Consider the following 24,477-nt stretch of genomic DNA (forward strand, 5'->3'; position numbering starts at 1 on the left):
GTCTTTCCATTAAATTCTTTGTTATTCCCATTTATCTTTATTACAAAGGTATAAGTACTACGTAACATTATGATATTTTTCATAGCAGTCAATATGCTAATTAACTAATAATACTATAGAAATCCTACAAACGTTTCTTCCAAAGACTAATCTAAATAAACAAAAACCTGGTCGATCAACTTGATCCACTTGCGATTCCAACTCGAAAGAACAACACCTGGTTTTAGTTCTTAACTTTATTTATTGCTTATTTACTTTAATAAATACATATTTCGGCTCTCTTTATAAATTACAATTAAGTTTATAAGGATAGGATTATCATTTGGATGACATGTATAATATGCGCGCCGCCGTGCAAATCCGCGACTAGCGTTAACATTTGTTCCATTTAGATCGTCTTCTCATAACGTGTGATCTCGTTCGTTTTTTAGTTCTCTTACATTTCGCTTTCTTTTTTTTGTCCATTTTTTGTCTCTCTTCGCGCTGGATTGTTTTTAACTTTACAAGTACATATCGATACAGTACGTCCGCTTGATTCGCGAGTATGCCAGTGTTGTGCACGTGTATTCTCATATGTTTTTTCGTTTTTTCTCGTTCAATAATACATATACAATTCTTACTGGTTCTCCTTTGTTCCGCCTCTGATCTCGACCGCTCGCATTTCTCCTTTCTCTCGGTTCCTCTCTTGCTCTCCCACTCTCATTCTTTACATTCTCTCCTCTCCTCGACCGTCATATCGCGAGTGGCTAAGATTAAGGGTTTTTGCTTTCCTCCCCACGTTTCCCCCCTGAATCCCGCCCACAAAAGTAAATTCAATCGGATGTTCTTCAACGGGGAGATCGTTGTCCCTCCCTTTTTCCCCCTTCCTCCGTTTGTTCTTTTCCCCTCTTCTCTATCTATCCCTCTGTCTATCTGTTTACATTAATCGTCGCATTTCGAAAACTGGCAAAATTAACCAAGCACGGACATCCTCGTGTCGTGATGAAGGTAAAGATTCGCGACCGGTACGTCGGTGTGTAAAGTGTGTGTACGTGTGAAAAGATGATGAGAGGGTGAGTCGCTCAGCGAGATGACACGATGAAATTTGTTCGCTCTTCGTGTTGTGTTCCGTTCTCTCTTTATTTTGTTTTCCCATCTGTATTTTCCTTTTTTCTCCTTTTCTGTTCGGTCTCGTTACGTTTGTTAAGCTATATCATCGGCGATCGAGTCTCTAAATCGGGTGTGTCGGTCGCGTCGATCTTTACAAATCACCATCGGGCTGGAGGTCGAAGCGTGGCGGGAATGCGGAACCATCCAATTGGGGTTTGAACGCAGGTCGGTGTGGCTGGAAAAACAAAGTGACCGTGTTAGCTTTTGGCAACTTGCGATCGATAGGAGAATACTACTCATCGACGGACAACAATGTCCGTCGGAAAGCTTAACGATAGTGTCTGTGTTCAAGAACGTCGGACGATTTTTAGACGTTCGAATAAATTTTATTGGAATGACAAAAAAACTTGTGCTATTCTTACGACCTCTTAACTTGGTAACTTCTTAACTTGTATTGTCTTGTAACTTCTAGTTGGAAAGTGTAGTTTAAAATGACACAAGCTTTCTAAGAGAACATCGTTCGTTTTAGCGATGGGATCAAGTCTGCTGTTCAAATACTGTTTAAATTGTTTCCTTCTTATTAACACTGTTTTTAGCGAAGGTGTCGAAAGACGTGAAGCTTTAACTTGAAATTATTTCCTCGGTTTGACACTTTGACTGCTAAGTAAATCACCATCGAAACTCCCATGCGATCGAAACAGTTTTCTTAATAAACTAGAAATTAAAGAGTCAAGATTTTTCGTAATTATTGCTCTATTATCTTCCTTGTATTTCATATATTCAATAAAATTTAGTTCGTTCGAAATACCAACAAAAAAATGAATGTTCAATATTACGTTAAAAATGGCGTCACCCGTATTCGGATGACATGCAGTCAAAGTGTTAACACGTTCTGTGCCACGGAAATTTCGGTTATATTTTGCTTATGAACTGTATTGATTTTTTTTTTTAATAAAATATTAAGTTATATTCAAGTTTTTGGTAACTTTTATATATTTTGATATTGTTTCCTGTGTGTACCATGTATGGTGCACGTGGCACTGAACGTATTAATTTGTCCTCAATTGAATTTTGGACATTTCCTGCAGTTAATTTTTGAATCGTTATTGGAAAAGTCGAAAAGTCAATTCAGAATATTCGACTGAACTCGGAAAAGAATTTTAAGATAAAATTTCAGAAGGTGTGGTTTAATATCTTGGGTAAAAATAGTGTTAATGGTCGATAACAAAGTCAATTTGAGGTTAAAATTTGTTCCACGAGGTGCCTTGTTGTGAAAGTTTGAACCTTTCACATGCTGGATTGAACGGGTTTGAGAAAATCACGGTAATCGTTAACAATTTAAAAGTATCGGCGATTGAGTGTTGGAATCTATTGGGGACACTGCAACTAGTATTTATTCACATTAATATAGAAAGTTTGTGTTCATTAACCCCTTGCCTTGTTCAAAAAGAATTTAACACATTGACTTTGGAGCTTTCAAATTATAATATAATGTAATATAATGTAATATAGGTGATATATAATAGTAACATAAAAATGTTCATAACCAAAGAATTAACAATTCTTATTTTGTACCTTCAACGTGTTAACAAGAATAAATATTACTCGATCCTTCGGAATTCACATGAAATATTACTCTCCCGTTATCAATAATTACACTTTACAGCAAACAAGCATAGAATATGTTTACAATATTCTTTTTCGATAAGTTATTAACACGTTGACTGCTACGAAAATTTCGAATATTTGTTTATAGTAAGATTTATCCCTTTATAATAGAGGAAAATAGTAATAAATATAATTATTAATATCTTGGTATTACAGTAATCATATTACACTATTATCTTCTCATGTTACTAAATATTTTGATTGAATATCAATTTTCTTGCACTCGTTTTCAAGCAATTTGGAAGCTTCGGTCACCGGTGACCACCGTAGTAGTCAACGTGTTAATGACAAAGTAGCACCGGTCATAGTTGAGAAATAAATGATAGATCAAGAGGTTAATTCACTTTCATCGAGCATTGCGATTCCTGTTTGAAACACATTATTCCACTCCTCTTAATCCCATCCCTAATCAGGATCCAATGATCCACTTCTCGAAACAGAAAAACAAAGTCAAAGTTCAAGGGGCGGGGAGGGCGGGGTCAAGTGACACGGTTCCTGTGTCCTTTTCTGCGTCAGCGCGCAAATTGTCAAGGAGAAAAAACGTGTGGCCTTGCACTCGGAAAACAATGACGGACGCCGATTAAATCGAGGGTCTTGGTACCTCCCTTATGTCCGACGAGAATCGCTTTGTCTGCCCAACGCACAAAACCAAAGCGGCGTTTGAGACAAATGTAAACAAAAAAACAAGAACAAAAAAGAAAACGAACAGGAAGAAAGTCGAGAAAGAAAACAGACAAAAAAAACAACGTACAAAGAAAGACGGTTAACTGTATCACTACGAACAGCCTGTTCTGCGTTCTAAGTGAAAAGCGCGCGCACGCGCATGCGCCGCGCAAACTCATCGCTAACCAAGCAAATTGCTGATCTAAAAAAAAGTTCCATACAGAAGGATCCGTTTTGCGGACTAATCGTGAACTCTTTGGGATGGGTGGTACACAACGTTAATCAGTGTCGAGGACGAAGCTTTATATTTGTAAGGGTTGCTTCTCGGAAGTGTTACGAGCTTGTCACACAGGTAATCAAAAAAGTAAGACATAGACGAACGGTTGATAGGGGGTTCGCAACAGTTTCTTTCGGTCTGTGTGAACGATTACTTTCGCTGCTGTATGGCTTGTTTGCGATCTCTCTCTCTCTCTCTCTCTCTCTCTCTTGACACACACACACGTGGTTGTGACACGTGCACGAACTTACATGGACCGGCGCGATGTTCTTTACTCCATTGCGGAGGGCGCCTTGCGGGCCTTCTGTTGCGGCTATACAGGGACACAGAGATTTTACAATTAATCCTCTTTTTTTTCTTTTTGCTACGATGCAAGTTCAATTCGAGAATCGACGTTTAGGTTAGGGCTCGGTTCCGGTCTACTCTTGAAACCCTACCTGTCTTGGGCATTTATGGGTAAGTGTTTTCAATTAATCCTTTTTCCCCTTTTTCTACGACGCAATTTCAATTCGCGAATCTAGACGTTTAGATTAGGTGTCGGTTCCGTTCTAATGTCGATCGCCTTCCGACTGCCTTGGGCATTTATAGGCAAATGTGTTTTCAATTAATCCTTTTTTTCTACGATGCAATTTCAATTCGCGAATCTAGACGTTTGGATTAGTTCTGTTCTAACCTTGATAGCCTACCGACTGTCTTGGGCATTTATGGGCAAACTTTTCTTTAGGTATGGTGTATGGTAATTTGATCAGTTGAGAAGATCCTTGTGGCACGATTGTAATGCGACGTAATGTTCGTTTGTGGATTGACGGACCGTCGGTACCTATTTGTACTTTGTATACAAGAATCTTTGAAAGTAACGTACTCGACGCTTCGAAACGTCCCTGTGTGTATTGTGGTTTCGAAGCTGTGAAACGATGCGAGGAAGAGTAAGAGTGAAAATATGTCTAATCTCTTCGATTCCAAAATAGAGAATTGGGTACCTATTTTACCTACATTCGCCCCGAATAGCTTCGTTCTGTACGTTTTACCCAGATAAAAAGAACAAACGGTGAAAATAAAAATAAAATTCTTTGAAATCTGTTGGGATTAAGTGAAATTCAGGTTTTAAAGATGGTGGTTAAATATCTTTTCCTTTAACCCTGCTAATGATTCTATGAACTGAAAGTATCCCAAATCCTTGTGGCACCACGTTATTTCCAGTCTCCCGTTACTAAATTATAATTAACCCTCTATAGGCCCATGTGACATTTAATGTTTTATCACAGAATGACACAAATAATTAAATTATCAAGTTAAACTTTCATACGCACAGGCGTAAACGTTCAGCATCATAATAAATTCGAGGTTACAAAATATATTCGTTTTAATAAAATTATTAAAACTATTGAATACATTGTTAATTTGTATTCATATTGATAAGTGTCGATATTTATTCATTTCATACAGCATACATTTTGTTGTATAAAAGGAAACAAAATCCGGCTCATAGAGGGTTAATCGAATATTACTGAAGATCAGGTTGTGTTGATTTCATCGCGACTGATTGTTTCTTCGTGATTTATATTTTGCTTACCGCTGGGCTCAGTCCGCGCGCGGCACTTCCCCCACGTCCTTTGGTGCGGAACTTGGTGATCGCCTGTTCAGCAAGATCCGCCCTCTCTTCCGCCTCTTCGAGTTCCTGTTGCGCCTTGCGGAACTTAGCAAGATTGAGAGCAGCAATCTCTTCGGCCTCCTCGATTTGCCTCTTGTATGTCTTGATCTTCTGCTGGAGTTTGTCGACCAAGTCTTGCATGCGCTCGTGGTTCTTGCGGTCTTCGTCAGCCTAAACATTAAAAGTACATTTTATTATTGTTAGAAGGTGGCTCCTGTTTCACATTATTTTGCACTTGATTGAAAAACTATGAAATGGAACGAAGGAAACTATCATGAGCTACATTTGAAAGTTGGAACATGTTTCTGGAACGTCAATGAGTGTCATTTTTTGAGAAATTCGTGGTTGCAATCTATCAAATGTATCAAATCTATCCATCTATCAAAACGATAGTTGAAATGTCTATCTTCTTAAGAAAATATACTGTATTCCTTTATTTACTTGAAATTGACGTTGCCTTATCGATGGTAACCGGACTGCAGATCTTTATGCAACTTCAAATTGTTCGACTTTAATTGGAACAACAGTATCATGATAGAAAATAGTTCTTCTTTACGAACATCATGAAAAGCACTACATTTTGGGATACTTTAACCCTTTGCACTCGACAGATGACTCTCACTCACCACTTGATACGGTAAAACTATAAAATTTGATATTTAATGTTATACCTCGTATAATGCATCCATTTGAGAAATACTGAAATAAAATAGTTCCTCAATGCATGTGTGATTTTTTTTCGAGTTAGTTTCACAAAATATCGTCTTTATCTCATCAGAAAATCTTCAAATATTTCTACTGAAAAACTTCCGAGTACAAAGGGTTAATACATTCTTGCTTGTAGCACGGATTTCACGGAATTTGGAACTTCCAAAATTCTTCTAAATGAACAAAGATACGCAGTCTAATGGTAACCATAGAAGTTTCGAACGCGCAGGTAAATACTGATCAAGTTCGCACCTGGAAGCTCAGTTCTTTGATACGGCGTTCAGACTTGCGGAGGTTCTTCTGGGCATCGGCGTGTCTCCTCTGTTCTCCGTCTAATTCGTTCTCCAATTCGCGGACGCGCTGTTCGAGTTTCTGGATCGCCTTCTTGCCGCCCTTCAGTGCGTTCGCCTCGGCTTCGTCCAGACGCACCTGGAGTTCCTTGATTTGTGTTTCAAGAGCCTTACGCAGTTTCTCTTGAGTCTGAGCGTGATCTTGTTCAGCTCGGAGCTCGTCGGCCAATCTAGCTGCGTCGACCATCGCCTTCTTCGCTTTCTCTTCAGAGTTCTTCGCTTCGTTCAGGAGTTCATCCAGATCAGACTAGAAACATTCGTCAAGTATTGTTAAATCAATGAAAGAGGTACCATTTTATTTGTAAATTGAGGAACTTTTATGAAATACTAAGGTATTTATTCTGTACATTAATCTTTTATGTTCTGAAGGTATTTTAAAGTATTTCAAAGTATCGTTTTCATTGAAACATTATTGTAAAGAATGGGTGCCTCAGACTTTAAAACATTCGATTCGCTTTGAATTACAATTCACTTGAAGCTATTGAAGTAATAGAATTTTTGAAGTAATAAACATCTTTGAAGTAATGCAATTCCTAAAGTAATAACACTTCTCAAAGTAATACAATTTCTAAACTAGTAAAAGTATTCAAAGTAATACAATTTTTCCAAGTAACCAAATATTTTATAAAGATTGAATATATACGCTCCCTTTTTTGATTGAGCTCCTGCTCTTTATTAATCAAGTAAGGAATTAGCGGCTATACTCACGTGGAGAGTCTGGAGTTCAGCTTCAAGTTTCCTCTTAGCAGCGGAGATAGAAGCGTTCTGAGCACCAAGTTCGTTAAGTTGTTCGTGACAGTCGGCCAGCTCTTGTTCCGCTTGACGGCGGCCACGGTCTGCCTGTTCGAGAAGAGTGCGGCTTTCTTCCAATTCGTTCTGTAGAGCGTTGGCACGGCGTTCTGAGATTCCAAGGAGTTCCCTCGCTTCGTCGCGTGCCCGTTGTTCCTCTTCGAGAGCGGTCTGTACGTCCTTCAGTTGCTGTTGGTATCTCTTGATGTTCTTCTGGGCTTCGGCGTTCGCTTTGTTGGCATGGTCCAGAGCGATTTCCAGTTCGTTGATGTCAGCTTCCAGTTTCTTCTTCATGCGCAGTGCCTCAGCTTTGCCCTGTGAATGGCAAAGAATTCATTATTGTAACCTTCATCGCATATCACCCTTGCTTTAACTCTTCAGACCTGGTGACTTGAAAATAAAATTTCAAATGGACAACTAGAAACTTGTTTCAATGGTAATTGGCAGTAGCCATTTTGTTTTCTTTAGGTGAGTTCAAAATTGGATCGTAAATCTACTAAGTAAAATAAAGTAATAAATATAATAAATCAAGTAAAATGATAGATATAATAAATAAAATAAAGCATCCTTAAGCGGATTAAATGAGACTTAGGTCCGAAGATATTAAAATGATTTTGTAAAGGTTAAACCTTGGCGAAGCACTGACCTTGGCTTCTGCTTCAAGCGATGCTTGCATAGAATCGAGAGCACGCTGGTGATTCTTTCTGGTATTCTCGAATTCTTCTTCCTTCTCCTGGATGCGTCGGTCAATCTCTTGTCGCACTTGGCTGAGTTCAAGCTGGCTGCGAAGCACTTTGTTCTCTTCCTGTTCAAGAGCGGCCTCAGCTTCCTCCAAGGCGGCTTGAAGTTCATCCTTCTCAGCCTCCAGGCGCTTCCTGGCCTTCTCGATTTCGTGAATGTTGCGTCCACCTTCGCCGATCTGGTCCAACAGGTCTTTCACCTCGTCGGCGAGGTTCTTGTTCTCGCGACGTACTGCTTCCAACTGTTCTTGACCTTCCTCGTATGCACCTAATTCAAACGAGAAACGAAAACCATTATAAACACTTCCTTATAGATGATTCACTCGTAAACTCGGAATCAAATTAATCCTGTGCTTAATCCTTTCGGTGTGACAGACACGTATACACGTGTATCTGTAGATATTCAAGGAAAGTCTTTGTTCAGCTTAATACGACAAAGATCATCGTATTAACATCATTTTAATCCTATTTAACACTAGAACTACCGTACCAATCAAAATGACCAGTACCGATTATTTTCTTTCACAATTATCGATATCTTAACGCTTAGAGTTTCCTTTCTTTCTCTTGTTTAAGCAATTGATATATATATATATATATATATAATTATATATATAATATTAATTGATATTAATTTCATCTGCTGAAGGTGTTGCATATTTCAAAGAATGCTCGTCTGCAAAGGATTAGAAGCATAGAATATTCTCAGAGATCTCGAAAATAAGTAGCTCCACTTGAATACCATAACAAATACGCAAAGAAACTAAAACTAATCTATCATCCCAATTTCCATAGAAACTACATATTAATCGTATTAACACCAGAACAACCGAGCACTTAAACCGTCCTTCGAAAGTTTCTAACAGTTAAAACCATGAATATATTAACATTTCAATCGTTTTATGTTTCAATTTAGGTACGACTAAATCAGCTTCTTTAATCATTTCTCAAAGCAGTGTCTGTACCCTGGCAACAATCGTAAAAGAAGAAATTCGAAATTATTCATTTTGACTCAACTGGTAATTCTACTGTTGAACCCTCAGTAGTTCCAGTATCAAATATCCTATCACCTAACTATCATACCCAAACACCCCAATCTACCATCAGATACTCAACACCGAAAGAACCAGGCTCAACGCATAAGTCGGAAACCTTCAGAAACCGGTAATCACCTCTGAGCCTGAACAATTCGGTGCTGTAGTTGCGGCATTCCTTCTGGCTGGCGTCCAGTTCTGCTGCGAGGTCGTCGACTTTGAGCTTCCATTCCCCAATGATCTTGTCGAAAGCTTTCTGTTTCTTCTCGGCGGCGTTGGCGATGGCGGTCGCGCGGTCCACTTCGATCTGCAGGTCCTCGACTTCCGTGGATAGTCTCTGTTTCGTCTTCTCGAGTGCGATGACCTTCTGGTTAAGCGATTCGATCGTTTCCTCGGCTTCAGCCAGTCGTGCCTGTAGTTTCCTCTTAGCTTCCTCGAGCTCTTCTGCTCTCGCGACACCCTCGGACTCGTATTTCGTGCGCCAGAGTTGCGCCTCCGCGTTCGCCTTGCTGAGCTGTCGCTGCAAGTCCGCCTTGCCCTCGGCTTCCTCCTCGACTTGTTCCCGAATGTTGTCCAGGTCGTGTTCCAGGTTGCGGAATTTGCCGAGCAGAGTGGCGCGTTCCCTCGATTCCTCGTCGGCCAAACGTTTCGTGTCCTCCAGTTGCGTGGTGAGCGAGATCTTGATCTTGGAAAGCTGACTGACCTGAGACTCGGCCTCCTCCAGTTGGCGCAACAGGTCGCTGTTCTCGATGGACAGCTTCTTCTTCGCGGCGTCGAAGTCGTTCAATGTGCGGTTCACCTCTTCGAGCTTGCCCTGGGTCTCGTTCAGTTGGTGCTGCAGCTGCTTCACGATCTTCTCTTGGGCGGCCTTTGTTTGGAGAATTTCGTGAGATTAGTCAAGTGCGTTTCTCGGGCTCGGATTCGAATTTGGGAGGATCTTTTCGGGCGGTTTGTTGCCATTATTATTCTTATCGTGATAGTGGTAATAATTGATCGTCGTTACTAGAGATATTGATAATAATAAATTGGTGACTGTCGACAGTAACGTGAGTAATTATCATTTTTATTGTACGAATTGGTAATAATTAACCAATTGATTAATGGTAATAAATTAATAATCGTTGATGGTAACGCAATGACCTATTATTCTTATTGCACGAATTGATAATTATTGTTACTAGAGAAATTAATAATAATAAATTAATAATCGTCCATAACATAATGAACTATTATTCTTGAACCGATAATAATTAATCATCATTACCACGAAAATCGATAACGACAAACGTTAAGGCAAACTGAGAATGCACAACCGCTTAATTACTCATTATACAATTTTTCAGATACCCTCCGGTATCCGCAGCGTCGTCCCAAAGTGAATCCGTTTATCAAATACAAAAAGTACAAACGAGGAGCAAGCTTTTCAAGCTGGACACAATTTCCAACGGCGGAATTTAGGTAGGGAAACATTCTCAAGGTATACGACACGTCTCTCTGGTGTCGGTCTCCTTCCGCCGCAGTGACGACTACCTGGCAAAGCTGTTAGTCGCGTTAGTCTGCTGTAACTCTAGTGATACACTGCTGGACGACGGTCTTACCTTCTCGTTGCTCAGGTGATCTACACTCGCGCGCATATCATTCAATTCGCTGAAGTACTGAACCTTATCCTTTTCAACCCTGGTTTCGATGGAAACAGATTCAAAGAGGAGAATTATTAGTAACTGGACAACAAGACATGACAATGAAGTTTTAAAGTTCTCCAAGTTCCAATTTTGGTTCGACACTAGGACTACCGTGTCAAGATCACCAGTTTCAGTCTTCTTATTTCATAATTATTGATATTTCGAAAATACTCGATGTTCGAAATGATTTTCAAAATAAATAGTCTCATTTGAATATTATATTATAATATTCGCGATTTCCAACTTTTATGCTATTGCGCTTTCCTAACAAAAATAGTAATATTTATTCTTTAATAACAACGGCAAATGATATTAAAGGTAATTATTAATGATTTTTTAATAATTTTAAAATACTTAAAGTTTTAAATAATAATAATTTTATCACAAAATAGACATTACTTCACTGAATTTCTACTGTTACGTTGCGATATGAAGTTTATTTATTTCTAGACATTATGGTATGAACATTAATTTTTATTAAAAATTTTGGCGCCTCCCACGTTGGAAAACCGCGGTATTATAAAAAAACTATCTAAATAAATCAAAAATAAATGTGCTATTACAATCTTTATAAACATTGCGTATCAGCCCTAATAAATCCACGGTAGTTCAAGCGTTAGAGACATGTATTAAATCACTTGATGACATACAGTTGAAAACCATTTGACAAAAACCTGAAAGTTCGATTACAACGTGAAACAGGGTAGAATTTTCGTGCTCATTCCCGTACGTTGAAGACAATTGACGATTAGACAGGCTATGACATGAACGGAGACACTCCTGTGGTAATTGTAAGAACATTAGGGGCAGAATCAATGGGGTGCAAAGACAGACGGACGAACTGTTTCAAACGGAATCATTCATTCGTCACTGGGACTGATTTCATGCTGTCGATTTCAAGGTACCTTTTCACGGGAAACCTGATCCGTCGTGGCGCGAGAATTATTCAGCTCGGAGTGGATGTCATGACGGCCCTTTTCGGCTCTAATGGAAACAATAGATTGCAATTGCGGTTCTTTCACGGGATTTTTTTTATCGTTTTGCTGGAGATGCTCTCTGTTTTCGTGGTAAACACTTTGGATTATTTTAACCCTCTATAAGCTTGTGTGATTTTCAGGTCGCGTGCTAATATATTGGCATATTGTTGATTCATTTTATTTTCCATAGCAAAGTGGCGAGTAAAATTCAGTAATTAATTAACTTCAACTTTTACACTCTGGCATTGAAAGTTCGTCATTGTATTTTCAAAGTGACAAGATGTACTCGTTTTAATGCAATTATTAAAACTATTGAATATATTGTTAATTTGAAGTTATAGGTTGATAGTTGTTCATGTTATACTGCACACATTTTTTTATGGTCACGAGAAAACATTCGGTTTATAGAGGGTTAACTTTGATCATTTTAACCTCTTGGCTACTGTTGGCACCTAAAAGCGCTTGAGAAAGTTACTTCCGGTGTACTGTTGGCGCCAACTGGCGGCAGTACAATGCATTTGACGATAATTGCAACGAAGCTGGCTTGGATTTGACGTGAGAGAATTTTAATTTAACAATTACGTCTTACGTTAGTTATATATTATAGAAATATCATTATTTTACATTGGTTTAATTTTATTTAATTTAGTGTTTTGATGGTTTTGATATGCTTTCTTAGAAATACGTTGATGCAAAGTTTTGACGTAGCCAAAGGGTTAAACGTGATGATTTCCTGCACGTGTTTCTAGCACGTGAACGTATGCTTCCTTATTTAGAAACGTTATTTTCTCCCTGTGACTCGATGGTGAATTTTTTTGCGAACATTAGAAGCACCGGATAAGTTAAAATGACTCGTTTGTGATTTTTCGTAATATCATATTGAGGTTATGAAGATTTTTGTAATTATTGCATATGAGTTAGTCATTTATACTTCTCGGTACTTCTCTAGCACTAAGAATGTCTCCTGGTTAGGAAATGTTTTTTCAATAAGGTCAATTTTGTAAAGGGGATTTTTTAAGTCTTCAACAGTTTGAGGTCCGAAATGTTCTTGGTTCTTCATTTTGGTACTTTTAATGAATTTGATATTTTAGAACCATTAGAATTGTACTTATATGTGCATGTGTATATTTATAGTAAAAGTTGATGAAAATATAAAGTTATTGGAATAAAGTGTGTACACAAGGACACACTGTGTAGTCCCTTTAAGGACTAAGAATAAAATAAAATTTATCTTTCAAAACTAAAATCAAATGTATGCTTAAAGAATAAAATGAAATGTATCTTTAAAAACTAATATCAAATGTATATTTAAAGAATAAAATGAAATGTATGTCTAAAGAATAAAATTAAATGTATCTTTAAAAACTAAAATCAAATGTATCTTCAAAAAATAAAATAAAATGCATCTTTAAAGAATAAACTGAAATGTGTATTTAAAGAATAAAATCAAATGTATCTATAAGGAATAAAGTAAAATTGAGCTTGAAAGAGTAAAATCAAATGAACCTCTAAAATCTAAAATCAAATGTATCTTTAAAAAATAAAATAAAACGCATCTTTAAAGAATAAAATTGCATGTTGCAGGAATGCATCTTTAAGGAACAAAGTAAACTTGATCTTGAAAGTATAAAATAAACTCGACTTCAGCTTACCTAGCCTTAAGTTTGTTGAGTGTGTCGATTTGTTCGCCCATCTCGGCGACGGCGTCGTTGTGCTTCTTGCGCAAGCTGGCGAGGGTGGCCTCATGTTGAATGTTGGCCTCCTCGAGGTCCCTGCGGAGCTTGCTAAGTTCGGCTTCTCTCTTCTTGTTGAGTTCGATTTGAGCGGACGTCGCGCCACCAGCTTCTTCGAGACGTTCGCCAAGTTCCTCGAGCTCGCGAGCAAGGTCGCTGCGCTGCTTCTCGGCTTTCACGCGAGAGCCACGCTCAGCTTCGATCTTGAAGAACGAATGGAACAGAGATTAATCAGTGCCCTTTAGTACAGCACGATAATTAATAGTATAATAGTCAAGAGTATTACACCAAAGTTAACTCATCGCACTCGACGATATTTCTCACTATAAATACTCATTATTCTCGTACGAAACGTTGATAATGCTATTAACACTATTTCTACCAAAGGTGTCAAACGTCTGAAATTTTATCTTAGAATTATTTTTCAAGTTTAATTGCATATTCTGAGCTGACTTCTAGACTTTTCCAATAACAGGAAACGTCCAAAATTCAATGGGGGGAAAAGTGATTAAACTGAGAAAACAATAATAAGTTAAAATTTCAGTGTCGTTTGACACTTTGGGTAGAAATAGTGTTAACTAACATTAAGAAAAATCTTGTGCAAATTAACCCTTTGCTCCAGAGAGGTGACACTGATTTGATGTAGCAAAATTATAATAAATCAATATGTGAAATATACAAATAACACAGCTTTGTTTCATTTCTATATGTTCTCTCATTAATTAGTTTTAAAGACTGTCTCCATCTCATCAGAAAATGTAGAGTACCTCTATTGCAAATTTTTCCAATGCAAAGGGTTAAAAATATTCCATTTCAGTGTTTCATGCGTTAATACCTCATGCAAAATTCAATGTTCAATTCTTAATTCTATAATTGTATTGTGTTGAATCAGATGTCGATGCTCGTGTGTTAAGTACAATGGCTTAAATTGTTGAACTTAGGAAGCTTGTATCCTAGCCAATAAGAACACGATAGCGTGAAGATTTTGTGGACTCACTTCTTCCTCGAGTTCTTCGATGCGGGCTTGCAATTCCTTGATCTGTTTCTGCAGTTTGCCGACCAAGGATTGCTCGTCTTCGAGTTTAGCTGTCAAAGACGAGAGTTCCTTGTCCTTGCGTTGGATGGTTTGTTCGAGTTCCTTCTTGTTCCTCTCGAGGTCGGCGACGGCTTCCTGAGTGAGTTTCAGATCTCCTTCAACCTTCCTCTTGGATTTCTCTACATCAGCTCTGTAAAAGAATAAATACACCAATCCTTGAATTCATTGTTTCAAATGAATCTACATACTCATCACTCTTAAATCAATTGACCAACACTTCTTACTTTTCCTGATATCACATTTCAATTACAAAGCACAATTGACCATTCTAAATAAATAAGTACACTGCAAGATTACAGAAAGAAAGTGGAATCAAATACAAACTGAATGTTCATTTATTAATGTGATCCTTGTGTTAACACTAGATTTATAGACATTTATTGTACAGTTTATTCTATTCTTCCCAGAAAAATTGATATTTGCCCGTTTAGATCTAGAAAATTAAATGTTTGAAAGTGTGTTATTAGGAACCACAATCATGTAACTGAATCAATCAAAATCATGTGAATCAAATTGGCTCGTTCCGTAAATTTAGCGGTAACACTAGGACTTGCCAAACGTTTGTTATGAGTAATACCATATAAAAACAGTATATAAGTGCAATTGTTCAACTTTCTTTGTGTACTCCCTACAGTATGCAAGTAAAATTACTTATTTTTTAAATAATTCTAGATATTTAACGGTTCCAAGATATCAGTAATTACGAAATCAACTCTACTGTTAAGTTTCGTTGAAAGATCTGAGATGACAATGGTGGCCAGTCTGATCAGTGTGAATATTACAGTGTTCAGGTTGTATTTGAAAAACCAAACGACTAACCGTGATTTCTTCTCACGTTCGAGGGAGTCTTCGAGTTCATCGAGGGTATGTTCTAGTTTGACTTTCACTTTGTTCAAGTGGTTCACTTTGTCTTCAGCGGCCTGGAGCTCTTCGCCAGTCTTCTGGTTGACTTCGCCCTGGTTCTTCTTTTCTTTGTTCAGTTTGTTGATCAGCTCGTCTTGGTGGGCGATCTCGTCGTTCAAGTTGCGGATCTGGTGATCCTTCGTCGCTTTGTCCTGCTCGGATTTCTGGAGGTTCAACTCGAGGTCTTCGATGTCTTTCTTCAGACCCGCTACTTCTTGCTCGAGTTTCTTCTTGTTTTGGAAGAGATTGTTCCTCGTGTCCTCCTCTTCTTTGAATCTGTCGTTGAGATCCTGCGAATCGGAAGGGAAGCGGTACGTTATTATTTGTTCTGTTCTGTTTTTGTGCGATGGTTAAAGAGCGATTGTTCTTTGTGAATCTCTCGTGAATTTTCTTTTTTGGAACTATTAATAATTGAGTTTTCTTCTTTGGAACTATTGACAATTGAATTTTCTACTTTGAAACTATTAGCAACTGTATTTTCTCTTTTAAAACTATTAACTATTGAATCTTCTTTGAAATTAGTAATAATTCAATTTTCTACCTTGAAACTATTAACAATTAAATCTTCTTGTTTGAAATTATTGATAATCGAATGTTCTGTGAAATTATTAACAGTTGAATCTTCTTCTTTGAAAGTATTAGCAACTGAATCCTCTTCTTTGAAACTATTAACAATTGAATTTTTTTTGAAACTGTCAACAATTGAATCTTCTTTGAAATGATTAACAATTCTATTTTCTTCTTTGAAACTATCAACATGCGACGAATTTTTATCAAATTCTTCCATTAAAATAATCTTTCCTCTACACACGTAGCATTGGCAGTAGTTTCTATCGATTCTGTCTTAAACATTCCTTTTGCTTTCTCAAGATTCTATAATTCTAGATCACAAGTGTCGAAAGTTGCAACGTGTCGGCTAAATGAACGTTCCATTAATCTTGTCCTGACAAAGTCCGGAAACCCAAGTTTCCCGACACCTTGAATCTCAAATATCTCACTTGATTCATCGATAACCGACACTAACCAGGCTGTTACCTAACTTCTATCCACATAAATAGAAAGTCTAAGCGAAAATTCACGGAAATAACGACGAACCATTCTGAATTCGAGTAAATCAATCTCAGATCTGATTTAAGTATAAGAAATTACGCGAATTCTGGTATTTATCTCGAACATAGAATCACCAATTTTAAACTATAATGTACCAAGCGTAATCCGCTTTGTTTTTTCGCATATCGGATCACTCTGATTTCGTTTTTAAATTGAATCCGATTGAATTTGATTGAATTCGATCACTTTAATTACTGGAACACCGAGAGATTATCACGTACCTTTCTATTCTTATTAATTAATCAATTTCTATATAACTTAGCTCCATTTGTCGAAGGTTTTGTATATCTCAAAGAATCTTCGTCCACAAAGTTCCAGTATCCAGAGTTATCGAGGAAAAAATGCAAAAGAAACTCGGAGTGCAAAGAATTTGAGAATGTTGGGAACACGCGAACCGAATTCGAAATCAATTAAACTCTCAATAGATGCGTTCTTCTAGTTTCTACAGAGGAGTTTCAAATATTCAGTTCAACTGCTCGATAGCTTTAGCGTCAAACCGTCACCGAACAATCTCTAAAGTATTCGTTATCCATCGAATCGAAGTAAATCTAGCGTCAAACTTAGTCACAAGCGAAACTACGTCTACCGGAATGTCACAGATCGATGAATGATCCGTGAATGATGTTGCAACAAATGCAACAACACATTCTTCCAGTTTCTACAGAGAAATTTCAGAGTCAGTTCAACTGCTCGTTAGCTTTAGCGTCAAACCGTCACCGAACAATCTCTAAAGCATTCGTTATTCATCGAATCGACGTAAATCTAGCGTCAAGCTTACAGTCACAGGCGAAACTACGTGAACCAGAATGTCGCGGGTCAATGAATGATCCGTGAATGATGTTGCAACGTATTGTGTTGATTCCGGTCCGAGAACGCGACGTAAGGGCCGCGGCGACTAAAATAGACGGAAACGGAACGAAAGTGTGCGTTGCCGAGGTAAGGAGGGCAACGGAAGTACGTTCAACTCGGTGGATAGTTTAATCGACGAGGGACGAAGGGGATCTACTCAAACGAAGACGAACAGCCAAGAAGTTGCGCGATGACGCATAAACTGGTAGCGACGTATAAATATACCTTACACCTGTTACCTCGATCATTTCCCCGGCTGTTCCAGCACATGACCACACCCACTTTTAATAACCTGGAATCTGGGATCGACGCCGGCTAAATTTGCCCTGGCGCCCTGGTGGGGATATTATTCAATGTTTCCGCTGCTAAGTAAGCACGTTAAACCAACTTAAACGATCTTTTTCTTCTGTTATCCGGCTTCTTTCGCCTCTACACTATCCATATTTGGTACCGTCTCTGATTTCGGCTTTACTTCCGAGGGATTCAGACCGCTAACGCTAGGAAACGCGTTAGCTCGAGGCGTATCGAGTTTTATGGTAAAATTAGGATAATTTTTACTAACGTTATTAGTGTTGTATTTGGTGAAATACTGTACCGATAGAAAATAACGTTATTAATACAGTATTTGATGAAACTGTTGGCTTTATCGAACTTAGATAATTATGTGCACGACTTCGAACAATCGGAAATTCGGTTAGATAAGAAGTATTCCGAGTTTTGCGACTCTCGCGTTGTGAGAAGTAAATATTCTGATAGAAACTGTAGAAACTGAATGAAAAGTATCTGAAGTAACCGTGAACATTGAAAGATACTAAAACTTCGTTGAGGGAATCCAGTGACGAAAAGCGACGTTTTTTTTTTTATCGAAGATAAGAAGAAACTTTTTAGTTAATACTGTACTCTTTCGTGAACTTATAATATCTGTTAAGAAAACAAAAACTTGTTTCCAAGACAGGACCCTATCATTCGAAAGTTCAGAAGATTCATTATACGATGTTTCTTCAGCAAGCTAAAAGCTTGTACCAACGTAAGGACGCTAGGAAACGCGTTAATTCGAGGTATATCGAGTTTTATGGGTAGTATCTGATAAAATTGTTGGCTTTCTCGAATTTAGGTGATTATATTAGAACTTTGTGGACTCATTCGATGAGAAACAGTTTTAAAAGCAAAGAATGATTTTTTTGAAAAATTAATTATGAATATTTGAAAAATTGTATGGAATAATGAAGCTTTCTGTTTAGATTCAAAGCAATTGATTAGATTTCCATTTTGCTGGATTCAGTTTGTGTTACATTTTTACTTCAAAATGATAGCAGAGGACTATCATTCAAATTATTACTATTGTTACTGCTTAATTGAATGGAATGTTTCTACTTTGAATTTATTACTGTTATTATTACCTATTTATAAAAAAAATAACAGAAATTATTCAAGAAATTGATTTAACAATAAACTGAATTGTAAACCAGTTAAAGTCTCAATAGATACACTCTTCATGTTTCTAAAGAGAAATTTCGAAAAGTCAAGTAATTTGTGAAAATTAAGTAATTTGTGAAAATTATTACTACCTCTTACGACACTATTCAATTATTAAATCGAATATTTTCATTTCAAAATTATCGTGATCATTAATTAAATTCGATTCGTTGAAAATATATAATTCGAGATTGTTCGTTGGCTTGTCGTTTAAAGAATCAATGTTCGTTGAGAGTAACTATTTCATAAATGTTACTTCTATTTTACAGAAGTTACGTGAATCAGCCCGGCAAGTTAAGAGAAGTTTCTGTAAGCAGGAAATAGCTTGAAAAAATGAACGGGGCGAATCTAAATCTTCCCTGGAGCCGCCATGGGACTGGTGTTGACAAGAAATACGAGCTGGTCTGTAATTTAAAAGATCGCCGAAAATAGTCTGGAATTCTGGAGCGAGCCTGATTTTCCGAGAAGTTCTCCAACATTTTTAAATTTGGACGGATTTATTAAGGGGCGCGACAGAGCTCGTGGATGGCTCGAAGAATCGAGGATCGGTGAGTAACCAACAGTCAAATGTTTCATCTAACGAGAGAATGTAAATTAGATTTAAAATTTCAATTTTCGCCACTGCTGTTAGCTGACGAACGTTTATTTTACTTAGAGAATTGTATATCCTAGAGAAATAAGATCTGCGAAATGTTCCAGATGATAATTATTAACTTCTTCAACTACATTCGAAGTTCCTGTTTACTAATGAATATTAATAGTCTTCGAAAACCAGCTGTCTAATATAGAAATCATACACGTTTGACAGTTCAATGAAAATCTGGAAATGTCGAATCCACGTTCGAATTGGTAGAAGGAAATATTTTTCAATGAACAACGACTTGAAAAATACTGAAAAAGTAGTATTCTTCACTAAACAGGCAAAGATTTATTAATAGTATTATAAAATCTTCCTTTATAGTTTACGATCCACCATATAAACTTTCGCAAACTGAAGGAAAACAACTTGAAAACTAATAAAAACGAATATTTTTCAATGAAAGCGAAAGGATCCATCTGTTAATAACACTATAAAACTTTCCGTCTTCTTGGTTTACAATCTAACATCAGAAATTTCGCAAAGTGAAGAAAACGACTTGAAAAACACTAAAAAAGAAATATTCTTCACTAAAGACGAAAAAATCCTCGGTCTACTACTAAAATCACGAAATATTCCTTCTTCTTAGTTCACAATCTACCATAGAAAATTTCATAAAGTAAAGAAAACGACTTGAAAAGTAATAAAAAAGAACATTTTTCAATAAAAACCTAAAGATTCTCGATTTACTACTAAAACCACAAAATCTTCTTCTTGGTTCACAATCTACCACCAAAAATTTCACAAAGTAAAGAAAACGACTTGAAAAGTAATAAAACAAAATATTTTTCAATAAAAACGAAAAGAACCTACTACTAGAATCACAAAATCTTCTTAGTTTACAATCCAACGTCCAAACCTCCGTAAACCGAAGGGAAACAACTGGACAAGTAATAGAAAGGAATATTATTTAATAAAAACCAGAAGATCAATTTGTTAAGAACACTAAGAAACTTTCCTTCTTCTTGCTTTGCAATCTAACATCCAAAATTTTGCAAAGAAGTGAAGAAACTAACTTGAGAAACGCTGAAAAAGAAATATTCTTCACTAAACACGAAAAGATCCTAAATGATAAAGATACTAAAATCACAGAATCTTCTGAGTTCAAAATCCAACATTCAAACTTTCGCAAACCGAAGGGAAACAACTTGACAACCACTAAAAAAAAACCCTCGAAGCGAAGTAATCCGCGGAATAAATAGGCGAAAGTGTAGGCGACGCAGTAGAATAATCCGTCACGGAACGAACGGCTCGCGTGGCGAACGATGAAGTCAGACCCGCGGTCTGACTAATGACGCGCCCTCGCTACTTTGTGCATGTGCCTGTTGCGCAACGGCGATGCATCAAGTCCTGTCAGATGCATCATTCTCGGTAACCCGAGCCAGGTCCATATAAATTACGATCAAATACCTGCGGTGCTCGAGTTTCAAACTTATCCCAAGAAAACACTCGTAGGAGGCCCGTGTCGAGAATTTATCACTTCCCAAATTTTATCGCCTCGCTCTCGCTCTCGCTCTCTTACCGTTATTTTCTGATTCAGAAACCACGGGTCTAATTTCGTTTGGAGAAATTGATACAAACGTTCCGAACCTATTTTTGATCGGCCCCTCCTACCTCGAATAAAGTTGTCGCTGGCTCCTCGAATAAAAACATCCAGAGATTCCAGTCGAAACGATCTTTTCCTTTTTGCCAACTTTCAACGGCTCGTACGAACACTTCTGTTTAGTGGATCGTTCGAGAGTTATGAATCGAAAATTTTGTAATTAGATACTCTTATATCGATCAACGATATTTTATTGCATTGAATGTTTCGTGGATTTTTCCTGATTTCAAAGGAAATTTTGTAGACTTATTAATACTAGAACTGGGAACAGCTGAGTCGTGTTTTTAACACATTGCGTACTGCTAACGAGAAATTTCGTTTTTCTATGAAGAAAATTAGCTAATTACCACAGTATTTAAAGAAATATTAAGTTTGATTAGAACTGATTATCGAATTTAAAATATATTACGTAACAATATGATATCTGAGTTTTTCTATGTACAGTGATATAAAATGCTTTTATAAAAGCTGTAACCGTGAATTTATGAAGCTTGTATTTCATTTTGGGTATCGCTGAATCTTCTTTAATCATTTCTTTACACTATTTCCACCGAAGGTGTCGAAAGACATAGAAATTCTTACTTAAAATGATTTTCCAAGTTCAGCTGTATATTCTGAATTGATTTCTCGACTTTTCCACCAACGATAATAAAATTAATCATGGGAACTATCAAAAATTTAATTCAGGAAAACTGATTAAACTCAGAAGCTAACTTCCAGTTACAATTTCCAAGCTAGAAACAGCGTTAAAAAAGTGACTGTACCTTCACAGTAATTATAAAATAAGAAATTTAGAATTGGCCATTTTGATCCTGGTAGTTCTAGTATTAAACTGAATACTGTTACATGCACACATATGCGTGTACATATTCCAAGGATTATTTCTGGAGAAGTATGTAGGAAACCACCAACGAAGTTATTTACGTTTCCACATTATAAATAAAGTCCAGCATAGTTTCGCGTCCTGCGATTCTTTTCACGGCGTTTCGAGCGTGGTCTCTCTCACTGGCGATGATTATTTTCGTTTCTAAACTGTTCTTGTAATCGTTCGCTGTTTTACCTAATCAGCCTTGGGATCATTGGGAAAACATTAATAACCCCATTCTCTTTAGTTTCGACATCCAGTCATTCCACTACGCGGTATAATTATCGGTTGTTTGATTCATGATTCGATTTCTTGGAGGACGCGTGCTTATCATCGCGGAGATGGGTTTCGTTATCGGTGTACCCGTGCCAATTGTACTACTTTCTAACGCGAGCGCTTTTTCTGCGGGAAAATCGTCTCGTCGTCATCTGCTGAGATATCGCACGACTTTCAACGATCGGAAATTCGGTTAGATAACAAGCATTCTTGCTTTTCCGCGAGTTTCGCGGTTCTCTAAGTAAATACTCTGATAGGAACTGTAGAAACTGAAGCAAACATCTAAAGAAGTCTTGAACATTGAAAGATTGAAAACAAAACATTGAAAACTTCATTGGATGAATCGAGCGCCATACAGTTCAATCAAAGTTCTTCGTGCGAAAACTGACCTTTTCCTTTATCGAAGATAAGAAGAAACTTAATATTAACACCGTACTATTTCGTTGATCTATAATAGTCATTGAGAGAGCAAAAACCTTTTCAAGACAAACCGATCATTCGAAGCTCCAGAAGATTCATCATTAATATTTTTCAGCGAAAACCGTGTACCAACATAAAACTGCTATCGTTAAAGATTCAGAAGATTATACAGAATATTATAATCTCCCAACGAAACTACTAGAAAACTTCCATTTATTCCCATCAAACAATTTCATAATTACATTCACTATTCCTCCGATTGCCTCGAAACAGAAAATCGGCACTTTAGCACGAAGTGTTAGTTAACACTCCAAAGTACCTTCCCAATAACTTGAGACCGTATTCTATAGATTCCCATATCCACAATAAAGTGTCCCACCATAGAATCCAAAAATAAAATAATAAATCTCTTACCTGAAGTTGAGATTCGAGATCGGACTTCTGCGCGGCCAATTTCAATGACTTCTCCATGTACTCGGAGAGCGAGCCCTTCTCGCCGTCGAGCTGCCGTTGCAGGGCATTCCTCTCATTGAGTAGCTTGGTGTTCTGCTCCTCGAGCTCCTTGCGCAGCTTCTCTTCCTTCTCGAAGGCCTCCTGCGCCTTTCTCGCTTTCTCCTCGAGCGCCTGCAACCGCGAGTCCGTGTCACCGTTCAGGTTCGCCGCGGGGCTCGAATCCTCGACCAACGTGTCACCCATGCCTGCACCCTCGGCTCACAGATCGCGAGATGATATCCAGGAACTCGAACGATCGTTAAACCGCGTCGTTTACTCCGAAGACTCTCGTAACCAACGGACGACGGCTATCCAAAAAGTAACGGAGCCCGCCGTTCTCTCGTTCGATCGGATCGGTACTCCGCACAGGAATTATTCGTGTCGTGTACGCGGCGAGACGCGTGGCGTTCGAAAATGCGTGTCGATAATATGACGAGAAACGAAAAGAAAAGAATGAGGGAGGAAAGGCAGAAAGAAAGAAAGGAAAACACGATTCGACGGGGTTCGAGAATGAGAAAATTTACGATCGAAGGGCTCGGCGCGAGGTCGCGGGTCCAACTGCTCCCCGGTTTACCAGAGGCTCAACTTTTCTACCGAAAATCCCTCTTCGCGCTCGCTAAAGAAGAATCGGCAATCGTCCCCACTCCAGTAATATTCATCGTAGAAAAATATTTATAACCGATCCCGACGAGTGCTCGCGGGAGGGGGCTGACCGGCGAGTGGGGGATCGACGGAATTAGAAACTGTTCCAGGAGGGTCGGACGGGTCAAACTCCACTCTCCTTTTACGCTCCAGAGGGTGGAACACGCCGATCGACCTCGTAATTCTTGGGGGACCGTGGAAATCGGTCGCCTACGCCGTAGTTGGGAACGAGGACCGGCAACGCCGGGATCGTTTTACTGCGCAGCCGCGAGGATAGAGACCGCGGCAACATCGTTTATAGCGAATGATACTATTTTCGATAGGACGTCAGTCGAACTAACGTTATTTTCGTTGGCCCGGCGGAAGATTCGGATAATCGCGATGATTAAACGTGTGGCGACCTTAGACCGCGGCTGGTCTAATTACGACTGTCGCCGGCCCGCGAAACGGTGTCGGCGTGCGCCATGGCTGATGACACCGGATCGAACCGGACGGGAAACGATCGCGGGGATTCTTCTTTGATTTCACGATTTATGGATGGTCTACCGATTACTAGGTGTGGTCGGTTACAGTAGTTCGGATTGTCGAGTATCTGGATTCGAGATTGGCTTTAACTATTTCTACCGTGTTACACCAAAGTTCACTCATCGTCACAAATATTCACTATTTTCTTATGAAACGTCGATAATGTTAACACCATTTCTACCGAAGATGTCAAATGGCATCTGAAATTTTATCTTAAAATTC

At 38.1% G+C, this 24,477-nt stretch overlaps 1 protein-coding gene and 1 long non-coding RNA gene across 33 annotated transcripts in view; one reads left to right on the forward strand and one right to left on the reverse strand.

Moving 5' to 3' along the window:
* Positions 1–221: 221 nt before the first annotated feature.
* The window catches only part of Mhc (myosin heavy chain), a 66,188-nt gene continuing 41,932 nt past the window's right edge, over positions 222–24,477 (reverse strand). For 22 of the 32 annotated variants that reach the window (XM_031987853.2, XM_031987837.2, XM_031987852.2 and 19 more), the window contains 11 exons: positions 23,011–23,220; positions 15,277–15,650; positions 14,359–14,587; positions 13,281–13,564; positions 10,568–10,646; positions 9,108–9,837; positions 7,842–8,203; positions 7,115–7,510; positions 6,309–6,653; positions 5,271–5,519; positions 222–1,324 (listed from right to left, as the gene is read on the reverse strand). In XM_031987853.2, coding sequence (XP_031843713.1) covers positions 1,241–1,324; positions 5,271–5,519; positions 6,309–6,653; positions 7,115–7,510; positions 7,842–8,203; positions 9,108–9,837; positions 10,568–10,646; positions 13,281–13,564; positions 14,359–14,587; positions 15,277–15,650; positions 23,011–23,220 — 3,342 coding nt within the window. In that variant the 3' untranslated portion in view covers positions 222–1,240. Of the gene's footprint in view, positions 1,325–3,948; positions 4,011–5,240; positions 5,520–6,308; positions 6,654–7,114; positions 7,511–7,841; positions 8,204–9,107; positions 9,838–10,567; positions 10,647–11,556; positions 11,636–13,280; positions 13,565–14,358; positions 14,588–15,276; positions 15,651–23,010; positions 23,221–24,477 lie in introns of those variants that run through there. The other 10 variants (XM_031987857.2, XM_031987840.2, XM_031987856.2 and 7 more) reach the window with 3 other exon arrangements.
* LOC143174385 (uncharacterized) lies at positions 12,151–19,717 on the forward strand. Its single transcript, XR_012998263.1, has 3 exons — positions 12,151–12,183; positions 19,065–19,343; positions 19,495–19,717. It is a non-coding gene; the product is annotated as an uncharacterized LOC143174385 (long non-coding RNA).

Source organism: Nomia melanderi, chromosome 3 (genome assembly GCF_051020985.1).
Source record: "Nomia melanderi isolate GNS246 chromosome 3, iyNomMela1, whole genome shotgun sequence".
Taxonomy (NCBI): domain Eukaryota; kingdom Metazoa; phylum Arthropoda; class Insecta; order Hymenoptera; family Halictidae; genus Nomia; species Nomia melanderi.